At 36.0% G+C, this 23,591-nt stretch overlaps 2 protein-coding genes and 1 pseudogene across 3 annotated transcripts; all 3 read right to left on the reverse strand.

The window, feature by feature from the left end:
- Positions 1-580: 580 nt before the first annotated feature.
- On the reverse strand, positions 581-8,074 carry LOC122050995 (ER membrane protein complex subunit 10-like). Of its 2 annotated transcripts, none has more exons than XM_042611889.1 (9): positions 7,691-8,074; positions 7,415-7,477; positions 7,219-7,314; positions 6,292-6,339; positions 5,347-5,418; positions 2,463-2,521; positions 2,206-2,296; positions 1,894-2,050; positions 581-914 (listed from the first exon to the last, which is right to left on the reverse strand). In XM_042611889.1, the coding sequence occupies exons 1-8, from the start codon at positions 8,009-8,011 to the stop codon at positions 1,922-1,924; spliced, it is 879 nt and encodes a 292-aa protein (XP_042467823.1). In that variant the 5' UTR covers positions 8,012-8,074; the 3' UTR covers positions 581-914; positions 1,894-1,921. The 2 variants fall into 2 exon arrangements, with proteins under 2 accessions (XP_042467823.1, XP_042467822.1); XM_042611888.1 differs by lacking the exon at positions 581-914 and adding an exon at positions 1,030-1,359.
- LOC122054273 lies at positions 3,472-3,617 on the reverse strand (annotated as a pseudogene).
- Positions 8,075-8,451: 377 nt separating the features above from the next.
- LOC122050996 (uncharacterized GPI-anchored protein At1g61900-like) lies at positions 8,452-22,041 on the reverse strand. The gene is made up of 8 exons (XM_042611890.1): positions 21,836-22,041; positions 16,586-16,702; positions 14,510-15,364; positions 12,729-12,971; positions 12,592-12,606; positions 12,347-12,487; positions 9,233-9,280; positions 8,452-8,977 (listed from the first exon to the last, which is right to left on the reverse strand). Exons 2-8 carry the CDS (start codon positions 16,599-16,601, stop codon positions 8,913-8,915), a joined length of 1,383 nt encoding a protein of 460 aa, XP_042467824.1. The 5' UTR covers positions 16,602-16,702; positions 21,836-22,041; the 3' UTR covers positions 8,452-8,912.
- Positions 22,042-23,591: the final 1,550 nt, after the last annotated feature.

Raw genomic sequence — 23,591 nt, forward strand, 5'->3', positions numbered from 1 at the left:
TCGATCCAGTCTTATAAAAAAATTTTATCGATTACCAAGATAAATTGAGAAACACACACGACAACTAACCCAAAAGCTTAGCATCTTTTAATTATGCTCCTTATTTTTAAAAAAAAATCTTACAAATATGTCATAATTAAAATTCAACCCGCGGAGATTTGAATAACAACCTCGATTAAGCACCCAAGTCAGAACTCAACGTACACAAGATAACCCAATCATAGTAATTACTGTTGATGAAACAGTTCGTTTGGTGGTTGATTAACGTATTAATATGATTTAAATTATTACCATATTATATTTTTTTTTTATATGCATCAAGTATACAAATGCTTAGGCAGTGCATGAGATCAAATCCTCTGTCCCCAAATTTCTCTGTCCCCGTGTCCCTTGCCGATTGAATTGACCAGATTACATCTCAAGAATACCTTGCACATCACGAGGATACTGCACACATTTTTAAGATGTCATGATACCTTAAGATGTAATATAGTCCGCCCGATCGGCAGGAGATACGGGGACAAAGAAATTTGGGGACATAAGATTTGATCCGACAGTGCACATATAGAGTCAGAACAAATGGAGTAATATGAAACGTTGGATATTGCTGATGCAACATTTAGAGTCTCAAATTAGTGTCTGTTTGACAGTGATCTAATAAATAATACGACTGAAGAAAATGCGAATGTGGAAGCATCTGAATGATTTTAGTTGTACGATAATTTTCTGAATGAGAATTGAGTATTTGAATAATCTAGTGAAGGACTAAGGAGGCAACAATGTTTGATGCCGATCAAGTATCAGTTTCATGATTTTGGCTTCAGGACCAAAAGCATGAAGCACCATGCAAATAAGAAACAGAGCACTTGGACTTCGCCTGCAAGAGGAACGCGCCGGCTTTCTCATTCATAATCCTGAAATAAGAATGTTCGTGGAATTATGATATGGGCAAGCAAGAGAACGTAAACAAAAAAAAAAGTAAAAAGAAAGTTTTTAATATGATACAACAAAATTTGGTAGGTTATGGAGTAATATGAAACGTTGGATATTGCTGATGCACCATGTAGAGTCTCAAATTAGTGTCTGTTTGACAGTGATCTAATAAATAATACGACTGAAGAAAATACGAATGTGGAAGCATCTGAATGATTTTAGTTGTACGATAATTTTTCTGAATGAGAATTGAGTATTTGAATAATCTAGGGAAGGACTAAGGACGCAACAATGTTTGATGCCTATCAAGTATCAGTCTCATGAATTTGGCTTCAGGACCAAAAGCATGAAGCACCATGCAAATAAGAAACAGAGCACTTGGACTTCGCCTGCACGAGGAACGCGCCGGCTTTCTCATTCATAATCCTGAAATAAGAATGTTCGTGGAATTATGATATGGGCATGCAAGAGAACGTAAACAAAAAAAAACGTAAAAAGAAAGTTTTTAATATGATACAACAAAATTTGGTAGGTTATTAATGCATAACTGAAGAACCACTAACAGGCCGACCCCCTCACATTTCTTCAGAAAAATAACATTTAGGGCTAGTTCAATTGGGAGGGAAGGAGAGCATTATGCAAGACAACTTTTCATTGGTCTCGGTGAAAGCACACCAGGGATATAGTAAACAACCACTACTTCCACTATATTGTTTGCTATTAGATATGAGTGAAGTAAACAGCAGAAGGAATACTTGAGGCAGTTTTCATCTTCCTCTTAAGTTACAACATGGGAAGTTAAATCACACGCATTATGTTTTATATCCTTGAAGTAAAAAAAGGCAAGTAAAAACATAGGATTTGCACTGTATCAATGTATGGTTTGAAGAGAGAGAGAGAGAGAAACAAAATGAAAATGATGAATTCTATATCACCGAATCCAGAGAGAGAGAGAGAGACCTGGTCTAATTTCTTGAGCTACTCATTTTCATCTTCTTCTAGCATTAGCACTTGGTGCCCGCTGTGCAGCTTGCCCAGCAGCCCCTTCCTCCGGCATGTTCATGGCTTGGGTCATGGCATTCAGCACAATGAAGACTAGAGGAATTAAATACATCCACTGCAGATAAGATGATAAAAACGATTGGAAATGTTAGGTAACTTGATTAAGTCATCAGCAATTGCACTTTATGCTAATTGAAAAATATTAACAAACTTAATGTATGGATAAAACCTAACTGCACATGATGAAAGAAAAACAAAAAGGTCTCTTACATATTTAGCCCAGAAAGATCTTTCGGGTGGCATCACACCTTCACCAACTCCCTCCTCTGCAGCAAGCAATTCTTCAGTAAATGTCGGAGTTCTGCAGGTATTAGAGAATAAGGTTTGATATTTAACAAAGTTGTATTGGTTTACTGGTTAATACTTTCAAAACATATACTCTGAAAATTTAGTATCAAATAATAGAACCAGTGCATTATATAAAGACATGACGGATTTATACTCAGTTTAGACAGGTGTAGTTGTACCTTGGAGCTTGCTCACTGGTCTTCATGACAGTGTATGACGTGAAAGACCACTTTGCAGGCTGAAAATGAGAGGTCATGCATACAAATATAGTTTATTAACCAAAAGAATGCAAATAAACCAATTCTTATGCTCAATAACCTTCGACAATGCTTTCCTAACCACCTCAAATACACAGAAAGAGGCAAGTTAATTGCAAGCCTAAGCTCTATAAAGTTCTCTTTCCTTAAAGTAGAACAAAGATAAGGCATCACCAAATGGTCTCATGGGAAGAATTAGCAGTTTTCTCTGAACTCAATCTGGGATCACATCAACAATAATTCAACTTAAACTGAGTTTGAACTAGCAGTTTTGGGGCATTGGTTCTGCTTAACCAGTTTGAAATGGGATTCATATTGGCGACAGGGTTGATACTATGGATTTCCATTTCTTATTCCCTTCTTGCTTTTGTCTTCTGAGAGAGGGTGAGCATCATAGTCTGATGGACTGAGCTGGCAAATGGATGCCAGCAGCCATCATCTATATATGGGGAAGAGAGGTTTTGGATGTGATGTAAACATCATCTTGGATTTGGGTGTGAATGTCTATAACTTGGCAGTTAGCATAGTCAAGATGTTAAACCATTTTTAACTTTGAACGTTTGAGCTTGATTGCTTATGGAAGAACCAAACCTGACATAAAACCTCGACTTGTATTGATGCTTCTTCTGTACACTTATTTAATTCAATTCTGTCCAGTTATCTCCTTGGTCATATTTGTGTATATGTTATTGTTACTAGCGATCGTGCACACGTGTTGCGTGTGTAATATAATACATGAATACAATCTTAGCCAAAAGACCCCCATAAATTGGGTAAAGGTGTGTCAGAACCATGCAATAGTGTCATGCAAAGATGACGCTAGCGATCGTGCACACGCGTTGCATGTGTAATATAATACATGAATACATGTAAATTTTATAAGAACAAATATTACATTTAATCTTAGCCAAAAAGCCGCCCATAAATTGAGTAAGGATTCGTCAGACCCATGTAATAGTGCAATGTAAGGGTGACACTCGAGAATCGCAGCAGCAAGCTACTGTAACGGACTCACTGTTATAAAAAAATAATTTAATATATCATACTTGATCTTAGCCAAAAAGTCGAAAAAAGCATGCTTTCTAATGTCGCCGACCCAAGGTATTTATAGAAGCTTCTTTGCTCAAAGTGTTGTCAATCCTAAGATGTGGGACTAAAAAAGATTCTAAATTCCTAATTGATTAATAAGAAAAATTCTCAATAATACGCCGCAGTTGAGTCTCGAACTCTAGATTCCTAATTGATTAATGAGAAAAATTCTTAATAATACGCTAAGTCTCGAACTCTAGATCCTTGATTGATTAATGAGAAAAATTCTCAATAATACACCGCAGCTGAGTTTCGAATTCTAGATCCCTAATTGATACGTCTGTAGAAATTACTAATAAACCTTAAAATTATTTTCGATGTGAATAAAAAAAAGGACATTAACATAATTTCATTTTGGACTTCACCAAAGTTAGTAAAGGGTCCAGATTCTTAATAAAACAATAAGATAATATCAGGCTTAAGTTAAATATTTTTTACAATTTATGTGGAGATTGAGGCTCACTGTAGATTATTGTAATCTATTTACATCTTTCATCACATGCATGCTATGTCATGTTGTATGATTGATCTTAGTTCTTTCCCTAGAGACAAGTGGATTTGTTGTTGTTCTACTTCCTTCCTTGGATCTGAAATTGAATTCACTAACAAACGAAAAAAAAAATCCTTCTCAGTCAAAATTTCGTAAACACATGTTTTCCCCAGCATTTTGACTTATTTAATTAACGGTTCCCTGATAATGAGCAAGATTGAGAGAAAGTGCACAAGTAACATCACGTATCTAGATATGGAGAAGGTTTAGGTTAGATCATAAGAACTCATAAAAGAAGAGAGAGAGAGAGAGAGAGAGAGAGAGAGAGAGCCTAGCATAGTAAGTCAGATATTCACTCAGTAAACACAATACCCCAAGATAAGACTAGGAAAAGGCATTCACCAAATATCAATTTCTGCCAAGAATGGCTTTGATTGATTTCTGCAGTAGAGAACATGGCTTTCCTCCTTAATTGAGTTATTTTATTAAGGCTGTTTATATGTGTGGTTATCTTGTATGGATCAGCTGTTAAGCTCAGAGCTGACGTTAATACTTAAGAGCATCCATACAAACACTATAGTAGATGAATAGCCAACGAGTGTGGAGCGTTCGATGAAACATTATCACACTAACAAGATATTACATTATTACATAATTGTGCATATTCTTGAAGTTAGGGATTAGGAAGAAATCCATAGATCCTATATGCTCTGGCACATAAGTTGACATTTAGTTGGTTGCTTGCTTAGTAGTTTGTATGTGATTGCATTAGTTGATAGAACTTTTTTCATTTGTTATCATTAGCAGTAAGTCTAGTGCTTAGTTGTGGAGTAGGATGCATTATTGATAGTGTTTTTATCAAACTTTCAGTGATAATTGATGTGAATGCATCTGCATGATATTTATGGTATTCCTACTCAGTACTCAGCATTCCTTGTTGACTTCCTTCGATTTATACTTAATTGAACAAGCTCCATCCATTGGCTTGTTCATCCATCAATCCACCTTTATCATCTAAGGAAAAATGAAATAATAGACCAGAGTGGTGGAGCTACTTAATATCAGCTTGATAGGTTTAATTGTATTCTAGTCCACCTCATTTTGTTTTGGTTTTGAAAGTGATAGATAGTGTACAGATTTGATTGATACATGTACTAACAATTAAGATATAAAGCATTATTACAACTACTTAGGAGAACATAGTCTTAACCATCTAGGAGAACATACATATCTGAGTAATCTCGGATATTGACAAGCTCCAGCTGACCCATAATTCACTGCCAAAATATTCACACCATCCTGCAAAAGCAGATGCAATTTATTAAGAAGATAAAGCATTAAGTTAGTTGAGAGGATGAAATATCATATTGTTGTTATTAAGAAATAATTATTAATTTATTATAATTATGATATCAATAAGACTCAATATGATGCTGTATAACTATAGCTCTCAAAGTCAGAATAGGCCCACAACAAATATAACTAACACCACCATTAATCTAACAACTGTACACTGTCTTTGATGCAGATCATAGAAATTACCTATGTTCAACTTACTACACTAAACCAGCAAAAGATCTTATATATAGAAAATATAACCAAGACACTTCATGATGATGAAAACAAGGATACAACATTGGTGCTAAGATTGATCTTCAAAGAGTTGATGACTGAACCAACAACCTTGAAAATAGGGAATTAATTTAATGTTTGGTTGAGTCCTTCAGGCATAGGATTGTTTTGTCCTGGAATAATTTTCAATTTAGTATTGTAAGGGCCTAAGAAACCTAATCCCCCATGTTAGTCATCATCTTCTTAATAATATTTCATTTTTCAAGAGTTTGGTTGGTGCAGCAATAATTGGAAAGCTGAATTTTGTGAAGTATTTGATACTTTGTTTGTGTTTCTCCTCGTCACGCTCCACCATCACCCTATGAACAGCAAGGAGAAGAACCTTCCCATGATGTTTAGAAATGACCCTCTTGCACTGTCAGCCTTTTTCTGCACGCTCGATTGTGACATCAATGCATGCTAATTTCATTTCAATGAACATAAGGATAATATATGAGACAATTTTCAAGTAATCGCTGTAAGGTAAGGACCTATGGCATGAAGCTTTTTTGCAAAACTAGATATCATTATACGTGCCAATCATAAGTAATAGGCAATTACCATATGGATGACCAAATGCTCGTCCAAACTCTCTCTAGGAATGCACCTCTGGAATAAAAACTTAATTAGCAAAGTGGCAATTGAGATCCAATTGCTTATGAAAATTAAATCCATCAACTATTACTGTCATTGAGAACAATCAATATCAGCGTGATATCCTTCAGGATGACCTTTAGTACTTTGAAATATAGAAACAAAATAGCCATTTTCCATCATTACACAAAACATGGCATGGTTTTAAAAAGATTATCTGGAGGTTGTAACAATCCAAGAGATTGAAAAAATGTTGATATACAGCAAAGAATAGTAAAATTTATTATTCATTCCAAAACATATTTGAGTATTATCTGGAGGATCAAATCTTAAAATAGTCAAAATAGTCCATGAAAGAATTGTTTAAAACAATTTTACAAGCATGCAAAAGCATCAACTCAGCGTCTTAAGAAGAAAAGGGAAAATCGTGTAGCCATAGTTGAACCATTGATCTTGTAGAAGAGGTGGAAAATAAAAAGTCTAACCAGATAGTTTTTATTATATTATATATATAACAAGCTTTTATAATCTGCCCCAGACATTTAAGCACCAGCATTTATAAAACTATTGCAATGTGAATTAAGTGTTAAATGGACAAAACAAATCAGTCAATGAAATATATTTCATGTATTCAGACCTTTATTCTTATGTCATTGTCTTGTAGTTCACACACACATTAAAAGTCGACTTATTTCTACTGTTACGTAGAATAGAACTGAACCTAAATCTGACACTATCTTGTTACAATATGGTACTGGAAGTAACTAAACTGCAATTTCAGAAGCATTATTTTGCATATCTTTCCAGTTCAAATTAGAATCAAAAGCGAATAGAACAAGGTCAAAAATATGAAGTTAAGCAGAAAGATCAGCAAATCAATGGTTGTTTACTCACAGCTCTGACTGATGAAACAACAAAATCTCTTCCCGGAGGGTCTAACACATTAGATGGTAGTCTGATCGTATAGTATCCATCTTCCTTCAATAGCTTCTGCAGCGCATTAAATTTAACAGCTCCAGTGTCGATTTTATTACTCATCTAAATTCCAGTCACGCATAATAAAGGACATTTTCTCCGAAACAAAAAATACCTTGAAAGCCTCCTTTTCTTCTTCTGCCAGCGCGTTTCTCGAGAACCTAAGCTTGGTCAGAGTCTGTAATCATGTCCAACAGCACTGAGAGATGCAATAATTTGACCGGAAAAGACCAACACTCTTATTATCGCCCGTAATGAATGAAGATTGCAATTCCCCCCTCCCACCCCCCACCCCCAACATTAATAAGAAGATCGATCGGTTAAAGAACCAATAAATTGAAAAGCAATAGCGGTAGATCAAATCAAAGGGAAAGTGGAAACTGATCTATACCTGCCCTCCATGGCTCCAAGACTTGAGGCGAGCAGTCAAAGTTCCAGCAGGCGAGAACCCAGAGGTTCCCAACTGATGCTCCAGAGAGAACTGGACCGACTTGGAATCGGATGATCCGAAGGGAAGATCAAGCTCAGGTTTGCGGCGGAGCGGCGGTTGGGTAGGGATGGAAGGTTGCGGATCGACGGCTGGTCGGCCACCCTCGAGCCCGAATTCTTCATCATCCTGCACCAACTCATCTGACTGGAACCCAACGGCACCCGAGAACGAGAGGAGGGCCAAGAAGAGAACCAAGGGCAGCCGGCGGTAGCTCTTCCCCATCTCTGCGCTCCGCGTCGCCTGTACAATGCCAAACTTCTGCTCGAGTTACTACCAAAAGAATGTTGTCAGTCCAGCTCGGCCCGGCCCATTTATGTGTCTAGTTGGATTAGCCCAACAGGAGTCCATGATTCTTTTCTTTAAGTTAAGTTAAACACGAGAGGTCATGAAATAGACAAATATAATTTATTTGACTACATTTTTTTTATCCAAAGCAATTTGTGGCTAGTTGTTGTTGACCAAATTATATATATTTTTATCTTGGTTTTAATCGATTGAAGATTATTTGTCATTTGAAATTAAATAGAAGCTCATGATGGACCTCGAAATACTTTCCTCATTCTTCAAGTCACTAAGTGCTATCATCAAACTAAGAGTTTTTTATAAGGAAATAGAAAGAACAAATAGCAATCAGTGGGTGCCAAACCTGATACAGATTATGAAAACACCAAAACCGTTTAGAGCAAATTGCCAACATGGAATGCTCATCAGATTGAATCGAAGTCCAGAAGTACAAAACTTGGAGTCATGCCAAGCGACCACCAATCACCAACGCCTCGACAAGCTTAACCATGCCCGTCGTCACATACACCAGAAAAAGACATGAAGCAAAGAAAAAGAAGAGAACAAAACCCAATTGAAATACAAATATTGCATCCACTATTCACATGGCGAATTGGTATTGCTTCGTTGGGTGGTGTACCACTCCCGGAGTTCCCAGCCGTAGATCTCTTCTACATTGTTTTCTTACCCCCGAGACCTACTGCTCCAGAATGCATCACTCCAACGCACAAGTTAAATCGTTTCCTCCAAAATGAGTCGCGAAACATGGATACCGACTCACCTGATCTGAGTGGTTTCCAGACATCTAGATCAACCTTGATTTAGATTTGGAAGACCATGATCATAGCACTAAGCTGGCAATGATGTACCCAACGGTGACTAAGGTTCTTGCAATTTCGTAGCTACCTAAATTTAGCAACGAAATAATATCAATGATAGCAACAATACAGAAAGAGAAGACAATGTAAAACGAGAAACAAAACGGGCTTTTGGCAGAAAGTTAAAAACTATAAAGAGTGCAAAATGATTTATCATAACCCTAGCTGACAGACAGCAAACACCTTGCAACCAGACATAGACCACAAAGAATTGTCAATAATGCAATTGACTGTTGGGACTTCTTGGATGAAAATAATGTCAATATCAACAGATCTGATTTACCTGAGTTTACAGAAGTTTGTGGTACTGGCAGTGCAGGCAATGACATCTCTGCATATATTAAGAGAATAATTAGAAACATAAACTTCAGATTTGATACTAATCACATCATTTTCCTATCTAATTGAATGGGAAATAACACTACAGAACAAATCTAGTCACAAGAAACAAGGTATACCACTCAAAGCAGGTAATACCCTTTTTCATTTAGGAAATTCAAAATTTAAAATACATTTTTTTATTTTTAGTTTATTTTTATTTCTGAAATGTTTTATTGGTTAAAGGATAACCATTCTATAAGCACTTAAGCCTAATTTTGAATGGATATTTAAACGAGTCATTTTCTATCCATAACAAAGGAGAATCATTCCATTTGTTAATGCATCTAAAAAGCCAAAGTTCTAATAAACTGTGGAGAATTTTCCTACTTGCTTCCTATTCGTCTTTAATTATATTATTCAAAATTGAAAGTAGCTAAGGCAGGCCTCCGCACTAATGTAATGGCAATAGAGATAACACTGGTTGCATTCATAGGGTAAACGATTAGAATCAGACCCACACAAAATTGAATATCTGCCTGACTGAAATTCAGCTTGTCGCCGAGTTCAGTTTATCTAATCTTTCTTATTTATATGAATTATATTAGCAGATTAATTAACCATACTGATAGTCAGGATAGGCTATATGCAATTTTATTCCTTGTGACTTATCAAAAACGAAGTTATTTTAATTCAGTTCCAACAACCCAATCCAAAGAAGAATTTCAATTTTCAAACTTGAGATGAGTACACATACAACCATACAATTACATTCATTTTATGTATCAATATCATCCTTGAACAGTATATTAGTTTTAAACACTTTACTTTCATGCGACACCATAAAAATTTAAAAATAATTATAATTTTATTGCTTGTATTTCTATGCATACATATTAAGGAAAAAGGTAACATCTCTCTCACTTGGTGTCTTTTGCTAATGTGTGTTCTATTTATGAGAAGCTTTTGTTTATTGGTCAAAGAGGAAAGGAACTCTTCCTTTCCAACAACAGAATGAGGACAAAAGGGATGCACTGGTTAACTAGCCACAACTATTGGCACCTACATCGTATGACTGACTGGTGAAGCTGAACTGACTGCCTAGTTAGTCACCATGGCCATCAACAAGCTTGAGTAAAAGATGAGCAACCTTGCCATTGTGTTGGCTATGCATTTGTCTTGGACAAAAAGGCATCATTGCATTCCCAATGAACATGGAAGCTACTGAAGACAAGTGATCCTTTAAATTTGGGCTTTGATAGAACAATTATCTCATGCCATATGCATGAAATGTACCCTGTAGCTTAAGCTCGAAGGCCTGCATAGAAGTCGGTATGCAAGAGCAAGAACAAAGCCATGGTCTCCTAAAGGTTGCCGACACATCTACATCTAAGCATACAAATTGATGATCCTCTTTGTCCAGAAGAGTACAACTCGACTTAGTGCAACTAGTGGTAAATAATGTGACCAAGGAGAAACTCCTTACTTTGCTCTAAAGCTGACACAATACCTGACATGTGACATCCCTACTCGACCTCAAACATGATTAGCATGAACAGTCTGAGGACAACCGAATATATAATGGAGTGAGATATGAATTGAAATATTGGCAAAGTAAATTAAAGGCGTCAACTTTCCTATATAGGGGTACTTTATCGAAAACCTGAACTGTGAACCATTGTATCTGTGAGATGTACCTACACACATCCTTAGCATAGAGATTCTCTCCCAAATGGGAGTATTTTATACAGTCATGACTAGAAATGATGTTTTGGCATTGAACCTTGTGGGGTGGCAAAAGCCTATGAGATCAAATTGCTCATTTTACTTCCTATGTTTGATAAGTGATGTAATTAATGAATGATATAACCAATTATGGTACCTGGCTGGAAATTTTCACATCATTATCCCTATTTTGGAAGTCAACTAAATTTTTAGTCAAAATTTGAGACCAGGACATTTTAAAAATAAGAAGAGGCCTCAAAAAGTAATTTATGAAAAGAGGGGTTCAGAAAATAAAGACCTCTTTAGGGCAATTGTCCAAATCAAAAAATAGTTCCCTTTATTTTTGGTTTGCTTACAACAACCAAACCTTATCTCACTAGGTGAGGTCAGCTATATGGATCATTTTACACCATTGGGTTCTATCCTCTATAATATCATCATCTATACTTAAATAAATTTTATCTTGTTTTATTATTCGTTTAAATTTTTGATTTGTTTAAATTCTAATTTTTTTTAATTGACTAAAGGACACCACTCTTGTGGCCAAGACCCTAGTTGAATGGATGTTTTCAAGGGGCATTTGCTCTCTACAAAAGGAGAGACATTTCAATGGTTATATATATATATATATATATATATATATATATATATAAAGTTCTAACCAAGAAGAATATGGGAATTTCTCTATTATCCACCCCTATTCTTCTTCTCCAATATTTTCAAATCTAGTATACTTATATTGCTCAATATTGAAAGGAGATATGACAAGCCTCCACACTAGCATACTGCAATGGAGATGACACTAAATGTATCCCTGGCATAAAAAACCAAAATCAGCATGAAAGAATTGAAACTACCTTAAGACTATGTTTTTGAGGTTCGTGGGTCAAAGTGGATAAAAGTTTGGAAAGATGGCCAAGGAGAGGCAACAATGTCCAAGTTGGAGAAAATTTGATTGCCTGGCATGCAATTCCAGATACAATAACTGGTTTAAATCCTCCTTTTATAGCTCCAGGGGGCAAGCCCCCTGATGACGTCTTGCCACATGTTGTATAATGACCAGAAAATCAAGTTGTTCCCTGTTGCAGTACTTCCTCTCTACTTGGCTGTGTGTTTGCTCTGAATTAGTTTGGCTCCATTGCCTCGAATCATGTTCTATTCACACTGATGGAACTCTCCGTATATGCAATGGATTACTAAGTGATCATTTTACCCACACTAGTACATTACTTTCTTGCATAGATATAAAAATTCAATCTACTGCCAAGACCTTGATTGGAAAAGCAACCTACGCCAATAAGCCCAGAGATCTCTATGCTACAAAGTAATAAAATAAAGCATGCACTATGCTTACCAGGTGCACAAAGGGACAAGGATGAAAGAGATGATGAGGAAGGCCATGGAGCAGCTATATTGTCACTTAAATCACATGTAAAACTAAAGCCTGTGACATTGTCGAACACAATATCTGCTGGGAAGCTGCGCAGCAAACACCCTGCATCCACAAAACTCAAGAAATCAGACCACAGCATTACAGAATGCCAAATAGGATATGCAACAAAATTCAAACTTTGAAAAGTCAAGGACATAAAAGAAGACCTTGTTGACTGTATGCTGCAGCCATCCAATTGAATTGTGCAATAGGAAACAGAGAACAGAGATCACAGTCAGACGTGAAATCACATAAGAAAAAACACATACAATGAAATAAAATGGTGCATGGCAAGTAGACTTACACTGAAGGCTAAAGTCTTTCAGATCAATTTTGCAAAGCTCATAGATATTTGCTGTAACCCCACCTTTCTGTAACATTGATCCAAACAATGTAGCACAATTGATGGCTTGCCTATTTGTTATGAGCATCTGCTTCTGAATTGATCCAATATATGTGTTCAAGGAACTGCAACATGAAAGAGTGGGAGCCGAACCATGACAAGCATTGACTATTGCTGAAGGCTCTTCAAATTCCAAAGGACAAACTAGGGATGCATGGATAATAGATCACTTGTCAGCAGTAGTCAGTTACAAGATCAATAGAACATACATCATGCAAAAATATAGATTTCAATAAGAATGGCACTCTAGATTCAGTTTGACATTCAAATTTTAGATTGTCAAATGTGGCCAACCAAAATTATATAGAAGTGCAAAGGCCTCGAGATTACAGTTTTAATAGTCACCAGTGCTCTGACATGCCTTATGCTGATAACTTGGTGCACATGTTGGTCAAAACAATCTAATGTGTGTTTGGACAGACCACTGAAGTGAAGCTGTGTTCAAATCACAAGTGAAGTAGCCAAAAGCTCAGACAGCATGATAATTCTAAATCATCATGAAAATTTCCACATTCATATGAAAGGTTATTAGGGTTCTAAAACAAAAACAGATGACAGATTCTGGGTGGTTGGGTCAACGATAGCATGATTAACATCCAAACCTAGAGCAACATGAACCTCCATGTCCTGACCATATTTTTTTTTATGTTCACTAGTTTTAGTGCAAAATACAAACTTTAAAGAAGCTGTTGAGTTGCTCAAACCCAAGAAATGATTATCATAAGAAATAAACCAGACATCAAATAGAGTTAAACAACATCATCATTAAGTTCTCAGTGGCACACAACTGAACACCCATATTAATTGAACCTGAAACTGAAAAACTACTGGAATGTTCTGAAATCAGGAAAATCCAGCAAAGGTGCTAAAATGGACATGAGCACATCATTATTAAGTTCTCAGAGCCTTGATTCATCAATAAAGCCATGTTTATCCCAACTATTTAGGTTAGCTACATAAATTTTATATCTCCATGGAGCTCTATGCAAGGAAATATTACAATATTCAATTAAGTAAACATAGTTTTTATTCCATTGACTAATGTATTCTTTGGTCAATCTTTACCCTTTACATCTTCAGCTTTAATAGATTCAACTGTTTTGGATACATTGGTTTGACTCTGTGTCAATACCACTAAAAACATTGGTGTAAAGCACAAATGCTCAGATTGGGCATACACACGGATTAATCATAAGAAAGTTCTCAGCATATCAGGGTATCATACCAGGGAAGTTCTACTGAGCCATGAGGACGTTAAGGATTTAAATTTTTTAATGCTCTTCTCTACTTACCTCACCATTGGCATCAGGATTCATAAAGCCTTGCGGTGAACTGCATTAACCCTCCACCAATTGTTGTTGGTGAATGTCAAACACATCTTTCAACCCTGGATTGACAAGGGCCTAATGGCTAATGGATGACTTGGAAAAGTAATACTACAATTATCTATGATCAAGTCTTGAATGGAGTTCCATCTAGTGTAATTAATAGAATAACAATAATTGATGTGACTTGAACATGTATCTGTCAGTATGCTTATGGAAAGTAATATGTACTGCATCTACAAAACTCACTACTATGTATTCCAGTCGCATGTTGATGAAAGTAAATATAGGTCAAAAAAAGTTAGTGAACATCAGAAAGAAGTTGTATAACTTGTCAGAATAAATGGGAAAACAAACCTTTATTAACTTTGCAGCCAGATAAAATACGGAATGCAGTGTTGGCATCCTCTGTTGAGAGCTTTCGAGATAGCCAAGCATATACCACTCCTTTACAGTCATTGACCACATTAAAGCCACCAGCAATCCCAGGTATTCTAGAACTATCAAGCATGCTGGCTCCTCTTTGTGAAGTCTGAAGTGCAGCTTCCATGATTGCAGGTTGGCATACTGGCCTACAACACTCTTTAAGAGAATCGACTGTCCTACATGAGTCAAGTAATTTGCTTGTATTTACTATTTTCTCAAAAGTTGCAAGATCCTTAACAGGACATGAACCACCAGTAAGATTTGAGGACTTGACTGAGCAAAGAGTGGGAATAGTGTTATTTGCCCCTCTGCTGGCCAATATACTAATCAGATCCGTGAAACAATAATTAGCTGCAGCTTGCTGGAAGACGAGCATGTTGGGATCATTACTGTAAGAACCTTGAAAAATATGCATCAAACTATTAACCTGGGGACAACAAATAACGTTCCCTACTAGTGCTGCTAAAGGTGCAGAGCAGTCTGATGCTGTCTTGTCTATGACATCCAATGCTGAAGAAAAATTGACAGGACATTTCCCAGTCAAATTTGGTTCATAAGTGCTCGGAAAGGATGGGTACATAGGTGATAATGGCTCAACAGGATAAGGATTGTGTGGAACAACAGCAGGAGAAATCTCTATGGGACCAAAGAGTCCCATGGGTGGATCGGACAACACAAGTTTGTCAGGGACTCGAGGCTTTGGCTTAAATTCTGTCTTCTGTGACACCACATCTTGGAAACAGCAAGTCCAAATGGCAAGTAAAAGAAACTGGAGAATTGCTTTACCTGCAGCAGGGTTTTTCTTAATATAATTGAACCAATTAGCAAATGGAATAAGGGGAACAATAGAATCTAATCCTGTAGTGATTTTGTAATGATTCCATAAAATCATACCTTATTACATAAAGAATTCTTCAAAAATACAGAGGTGATTGCAACATACAAGGTAATATGTACTACATTGAGTCTAGCATTTATTTTGCTATTTTCATGTGTGTTGGGCATGGACTTAAACAAATGGATGTAGAAACATGCAAGTAAATGTGCTGAGCATAGTTTTAGAATAAAAAAATATGAAGTAAAGTTAGACAAAGACAAGATGTTGCTTAGTCTGATTATAGCATTCAGAAATTACTAGTGCAGCATTGTTTCTACAAAAATATAAATTCATATCGATATCAGGTGTACATGAGTCTATAAATTCCTAGCATTCAAGATTTCCCTAAAATATGTAATAAGAAAATATATATAGCTTAAACTTTACTTTTTAGTTCCTACCATGATAGCATGTTCAATAATCCAACCTTAAAAAGAAAACATAGACAGAAGTGGCATATGTCTTTTACAAAGAAGGTAGATTCTGGAAATGACAAGTCCATATATTTTGTAATGAGATCCATAAAATTTTCCATGCAATTAAGAATTTATTTTTGTCCTTTTGTAAGAATATTAACTCAAGGGAATCATCTAATTAGAAATCTTTTATAATATGTCAGAATTGAACGGGAAATTACAAAGATATAAAAAATGAGAAGAGAGTAAAATCAGTAGCAGCTACAAGTAGCCTGATGATAGAGATGAAGATTATGAATGCTACTAGTGTGTTTGCATAATATTACACTATTGCTCATTAATTTATTCAAAGACAGCAGTCCATTTATCACACAAGGAGTATCCCAGCGTAAAAATATTGATACAATATCAAAAGGCATGCATTACAAAGACAAACTGAGTATCCTAAGAATTCTCCAATAGTTTATAGTTACATAATTATCATGTGATTCACATGCTCAGTAAGCTTAATTTTTTTTTAACCAACTAAAAGAACTATATGGATTCAACACAGAATGAACAACAAACACAAACAACAAAACATCATAAAGAAAAAGATATACAAACATCAAAAGCATTCCAATTGACTGTTACAGCATCTGAACTTTTTCCATAGGAGCAAACATTGTTGGAAAATGCATAGTTTTTAAGTTTTCCTTTGATAAGAAGAATTACCAATAAGACACTCCATATAAAATTTAGTGGAGGTAGACTCCTTTAGTCACTAGTTGCCAGTAATCAATTCATTTCCATCTTCCAGTTGAACATACAATGTGAGAATATGAGAAGAACCTGAATATACAAAAGAAAAAAGAACATTGAAATCTTGGCAAGAATGGAAGAAAAATAAGGAAAATATAATAAAAGAACCAACAAAGATTTTATACTATTAGCAAGACAAAATACAAAAAGAATACAGATTAAACAATATTGTGAAAATTTAAGCATTTCTTGATGACATCTGAAACTTGGTTGCAATTTTTAAACATGATGTAGCAATGACAAGTTACAAAACCAAAAACTTAAGTGTTTCTTAATCATAAAAACTGATACTCTCTAAGAGCAAAATACATCAGACCAAGTATTCACGAATTTAGAAGAGACCAACTAAAGTAATAATTAGGGATTTTAGTGGATTTGGCTAACTTATTTTGATTAGAATAACATCAATTCCATTTTTTTTTGTTGATTCTACATATGCTCACATAATGTGGTCCATAACCACAAAGCCATAGGCAACTGCATATGAAAGTGTGTTGAACACTCGTAAGAATGCTGATACAAGTTACCATGAATATCTGTTAAAGCATATTTATATTTGAATGAGAGGAAGGGAGATTAATCTCTCCTTTCCTAGAAACAGTCTCTTGCAAAAAGCAGGGTAAGGCTGCGTACAATGGATTCTTCCCTATACCCCGCATAGCGGGAGCTTCGTGCACCGGGTTGTCCTGTTTTTTAGGAAGGGAGATGAATATAAAGACAACTTGGAGTAAACCATTTCATGCACGTTGACAATGGTAACTTCAAAACTAAGTATTGGATTTCTACCAAAGAATTATATAATATATATTCTTTTTCTACCACACTGTCTAGTATTGTATGATTATCAATTATTATATAGTATTTACTATCACATTCATTATTTTCATAAAGAGTTGTATTGTATACGAGTATAGAACTTTTTCTATAAAATAAAAATAACTATGTTATGGAGTCAAGCCCATGAAACAAAAGAGAATCTGGAGCCCATCAAATACACGACAAATTTAGAAAGAATGGTGCATATCAAGAGAATTGATTCAGCTATAGTAATTGATTTTTATTTAAGTTAAGTATCTTTGATTTTTAGTAGGATTGAGTCTAGTATCTTTTATTTTTAATAAGAATAAAATCTTTCTTATTCAGTGTTTGCTTTCTTCCTTTGTCGGGAAGGAACATCAGTAGTTATATTTAAACGGCTGAAATAATGCAATAAAAGTTACAATTGAGTTTACAAAAAAAAAAAAAAGGCAAACCCCCCTAAATCGAGAGGTTCTCTAATCCCAACAAGCTTCAAATTATCCCTACCATCATAGGTCGTCAAGGTCGTAAAACTAAGAAGACAAAGATTGATTCCGCAGATCAACCGGTAAACCATCTGATTATGTGATCCATATCCAAGGCCATAACAAATTGATATCAGAGCTCGTCATAATCGGTGACTCACAAGCACTTCAACAACACTTTGATGCATTTCTCAAAATTACTAGAGGACAAAGCTGCAGCAGGCAGGGGTGAGCATTCGGTTAATTCGGTCCATAAATTAACCGAATTAACCGAAAACCGATTTAGTGTTGGCTAACCGAATCAAATCAAAGTTTTACTAAAACTGAATTAACTGAATTAGTTATTTCAGTTAACACCGAATTAACTAAATTTGTTTAAAATAATAATAAAAAGATTTTATACAAAATTAATATCAAATTAACCGAATTAACCGAATGCTCACCCCTACAGCAGCTCATCCATGCTCAACTAGAAGAATTGTCCAAAGACTTCTCTAAGCTGCACTCGCACAGCAACCATCAAGGTGAAGAGAGCAGCAACCATCCTGACTCACAAGGACACCGCTCATAAGAATACTGTGGCCATGAGGAGTGATCCTCATATATATACCACGGTTTTTGAAACTGGATTTCCCACGTTATGATGGTCAGTCTAATCCTTTAGGATGGCTGAATCGATGTGACCATTTTTTTTTGCCATCAACACACTCCAAAGGAAGAAAAGGTTGGCCTAGTCTCATTCTATCTTGAGGGAGATGGTCAATTATGATTCATCAAACTAGAACGTGATCGACCTCATATTCAATGAGAGGAATTTAAAGATCAGTGCAATCTGAAGTTTGGTCCACCTATTCGTCCAATTTAACAATAAATTGGACGAGCTTGCCAAACTTCAACAATCAGGATCCGTGGAAGACTACCAGCGAAAGATCGAACAATTGGCGGCACGAGCAAATTCCTTAATATCAAAACAAGCAGTTGAAATATTCAAAAGTGGCCTCCAAGATCACATCGATGTGGAAGTCGAGCTTCACCACCCAAGAGATCTCACATCAGCTATGAGTTTTGCCTGTCTTTATGAGTGCTGCTCTAAATGATCTGAATCTACCGTCATACCGCAATGCGCCCCCATCCAACCACTGAAGAATCCATTTATCAAACGATTAAATCGACAGGAAATGGAAGAACGACGTGCCAAGGGCCTTTGTTTTAATTATGATGAACTTTACACTCCCGGCCACTGTTGCAAATGTCTTTTCTGACTTGAGGGATTAGAAATTATGATGAACAAGACCATGTCGAGGATGTTGAAATTTCCTCAAACACTCGTGCTCCTCAAACCATGCAGATTCATAGGAAGATACAATAGCTAAAACGTTACCCCTCATTTGTGTTTGCGGACAAACCTATTTTTCAAGGAGTAATGTTATGGACCACAGGCAAGCCCATGCAACAAAAGAAAATCTGAACACATCAAATACACGACAGATTTAGAAAGAAAGGTGCATATCAAAAGAATTGATTCGACCATAGTAATTGATTTTTATTTAAGTTGAATATCTTTTATTTTTTTTCGTAAGAATAAAACCTTCCTTATTCAGTATTTGTTTTCTTCCTTCATCGGGAAGAATCGTCAATAGTTATATTTAAATGGCTAGAATAATGCAATAGAGATTACGACTGAGTTTACAAAAAGAAATCAAACCCCTAGATCGAGAGGTTCTCTAATCCCAACGAGCCTCAAATTATCCCTAGCACCATAGACCGTCAAGGTAGTAAAACTAAGAAGACAGAGATTGATTAGCTAGTAAATCGTCCCATTACTCGATCCATATCCAAGGATCATAACAAACTATAAATCTATAGCATGGAACTATGTAAGAAATATGTGAATTTAAGGTTGAAAAATTATTTGCACTTGATAGAGCTTCTGTGTTTTTTTTATGTGTTTATAAACTTCCTTTTTCATTTTCATCATTAATGATTAAGCTATCAAAGCATGCTTACTACTTAGCATAATTTTTTTATCATCAAGCCACTGCATAATGCATATGTGAAATGCTGATGCCTATGCAAAAAAGCAGATGCATATGCGATATGCAGATGCATATGGACAATATTCTTTAAACAGTAATAAGAAAAATAACGGTAATAATATTATTAACAATAGATAATAACAATAATATTAGTGGTATGGACAACAATGTATAACATCACATAAAAAATATATAGGAGTTTGCATCTATTATATAATTCATCCACTTAACCAAGCTAAGAAATTGTTTACATCTATTACTTAGTTGTCCTTTCATAGCTTAGTATAAGCATTGCTGTAGCGCGCATAGCATATATCATGACGTTAACCATTTGTCAATATCCATTAGAAAAATACCTATTGCGCTAAGCCATACATAAAACTTGTTTGTTGTTTATATATTTGGTAAGTTTGATACTTAAGATAATTGATATTAACTTAAATATGTTTTGAATTTTAATGAGATAGGGATTGAATCCTGAATGATCCTTATGCGGCCATAAACAAATGGCATGTTTTTTGTCACTGTATAAGTTTCTAAGGTCATGTACGTGACGTAGGTGAAGGCTTTAGGTCAGTGCATGTAAGCACTGTAAGCAATTTACATGAGGATTATATCATGCGTCCAGTAAAGGCGGACTTCTCATGATTTCTAATTTTCTATTATACAGTTTAAAGGACGCATGACGAGATTGCCTTAACATGTAAAGTCAAACAAAAACATTAATGCAACCTCAGTTCCTTACTAACTATCTTTCTTTCACAATTATGCCATTCACATTTACCCTCAAAAAGAAACATGTAAAATGCACATGATAATACACTCATTATGTCTAAACCCAAAAGAAGTAAAATCGTGTGACCCTTAACTAACTATTATCATGTTTATTGATCAGAGCTAAAATGACATATTACCATTAAGAACTAGTTCTGCAGTTTTTCCTTTTCATATTAGGGAAGAATATAGCTGAAATTACTCTAAGCCCATGCCATAATCTGTATTTGCATAATCTCTAGGTTAAACCTATCTTAGTTGCTCAAAATACCCATACAAGGTACATTATTATTCCCGACAGTGCCGCCTTGTAAGAACATTTTTTGCGTTGTCAAAACCTTTACTCACTTAATAATCACATTGAACCCAGGGATCTCAGTTAAAAATAATTCTGCCAGATGATAGCTGACAAGTGCTCTGAGGATCGCATATTGCTCAGGCAAAGGGACCCTAAGAAGGTAACTAGGTATATAACCAAACCCACTTTCATAACGATAACAGCAGCTAGTACACTGCATACGCTAAACACTAGAGAGGAAAGTAAGCAAGTGAAATTCTCACCGATTCTTAAGAAATACAATATGGATCGAACTTCAACAGATTTGTGTCTTACCACGCTAGAAATGATCATATAAGTAAGCGATCATTTAATATTCGACAGGATTAAAAAAAAACAAAGATGAAATTCCTAATCTAACAAATTTCCAATGCTACCAAGAAACCAAACTTTGTCAGATCCTCAAAATGGATAGGACAAGTCATATTATGCTTTGTCTCCGTTGAATCCGACCTGATACTTTTCAGGTGGCGGAAAATCATCTTGGAAACACACCCACACACACAAAAAAAAAAAACTCTTTAGCACAGGTGTTCAACTGAAAGCATTTGCGAATCAGTATGCTAACCAGAGAAAGCTCAAAAATCACAAAGAAACGAGCATTCCTCACTGCGATTCAACAACAAGCGCTCAAACTGAACTGATCAGCTCACGAAGGAGGCAATCTCCGTAAAAACACGCTAGAAATGGCAAATCATCCGCCACAGTACTGAAGTGGAGCATGGGAGCGTACCTTTCCCTGGATCGGAATATCAATGTGGATCCGGAATCGCTCCTGCTAGTCTCCGCCCCGAGCCCGGCCTCTTTTCTCACTTCGCTTTCCTCGGATACCGCTTTCCCCTTTCCCACGCCCTCGCTTTCTGCTCGCTTTTCTTCCGCCGAGCACTCTCGTCTCCTACTCTCTCTCTCTCGGTCGATTTTTTTTTCCCAATTATTATTGCAATTAAAGTAGCGGATGCGAAGCTGGAATTTATTTCGGCTCTGCGAATGATTGCTCCCGAGGCAATACCCCAAAATGCCCATCACGGACGGAAAATGGGCTTTTGGGGCCATCTATTCATGCCCGGCCCAGAATTCACATACGAAATCATATGTTTTTATATATATTTTAGCGATTTTATTTAAGAAGCAGTTTTCGAAATTGTACTCAAATCACGACCCTGGAGTTATGGTATAGCTATTCAAGTTGTCATCCAAATATTCGGTTTGAGTTCCAATTATGATGAATTTATAAGAATTTTTCCTTCAAATGGGTATGCAACTAAAGGATGTTGAGCTCCTGAGTTATCCGTTTCTCGATTTACTCTGATAATCGATGGGAAATTTTCGTAGAACCGGATCGATCATTTCAGACTCGATATTACCTAACCTAACTTGATTAATCGGTTATTTTAATATATTATGGATCATTCCTGTCTGATATTCTAGGCGTGGAATTACGGAGTAGGAATGAGCATTCGATTAATTCGGTACATAAATTAATCGAATTAACCGAAAATCGATTTAGTGTTGGCTAATCAAATCAAATCAAAATTTTATTAAAACTGAATTAACCGAATTAATTATTTCAGTTAATACCGAATTAACTAAATTTATTTAAAATAATAATAATAAAAATTTATATAAAATTTATATAAAATTAATATCAAATTAATCGAATTAACTAAATACTCACCACTATTACGAAGGCCGCACACTTTATTTAAGTGGACGAAGACGCATGCTAAAAAGACTAATGATGCTTCTCCTCCCTAATACCAAAGCGTGGATCCAGCAAGCACTCGAGGCTGACTGAACCACTCACGAGAAGGCAAAGTAGAGGAATCAGAAGCGCGTGCAGTGAAGTCACTTTGACTGTGATTGATTCAAATCTGTTTCTTTGGAAAGAGACGAGATTAATTTGCTTGGCTGCACGAAGGAATCAGAATGTATTCTCCAGATCTTGATAGGGCCCTAGCGTGACACTGTTATCAATGATGCTTCAGTGAATTCCAAGTGTACTCGCTGAGTTGCTACAGGAGACGCTTTTGAGCTGCCGTCGTACTAATGCTGTCCTCGTTTGCTGAAAGATCACCCTTGGTGGTTGGCGAACCACCAAGAGGACCACGAAGTGGCTCGAGTCCATCGATCGCCGGATCCCACAGTAGCAGGTGACTGACTGCCCTGCAAGCTTGTCAGGGATGGGAATGAGAACCAAACTGATGAAATGTTGTGGAGGTCGATCGAGAGTGATGTATATCAACCCAGAGGGAAGAAGACCAATTGATGTAACTAACAAGATTAAAGCCGAGTTTTGATGTGACATCAAACAAAGATTGGAAGGAAAATCTAGCTACGTACCTCCAGGAAGAACATGGCGAGGAATCATAATAAGTTTTCCCTCTGAATTGTAGTAGCTCTTTGGCATTCTTCTTTCTATCTATCATGTGAATGAAGAGGTGCAAGAGATAAGGAAACAGGGTTCATTATTCATTCAAACAATTACCATC

This window comes from Zingiber officinale, chromosome 3A, assembly GCF_018446385.1.
Source record: "Zingiber officinale cultivar Zhangliang chromosome 3A, Zo_v1.1, whole genome shotgun sequence".
NCBI classification, from domain to species: Eukaryota; Viridiplantae; Streptophyta; class Magnoliopsida; order Zingiberales; family Zingiberaceae; genus Zingiber; species Zingiber officinale.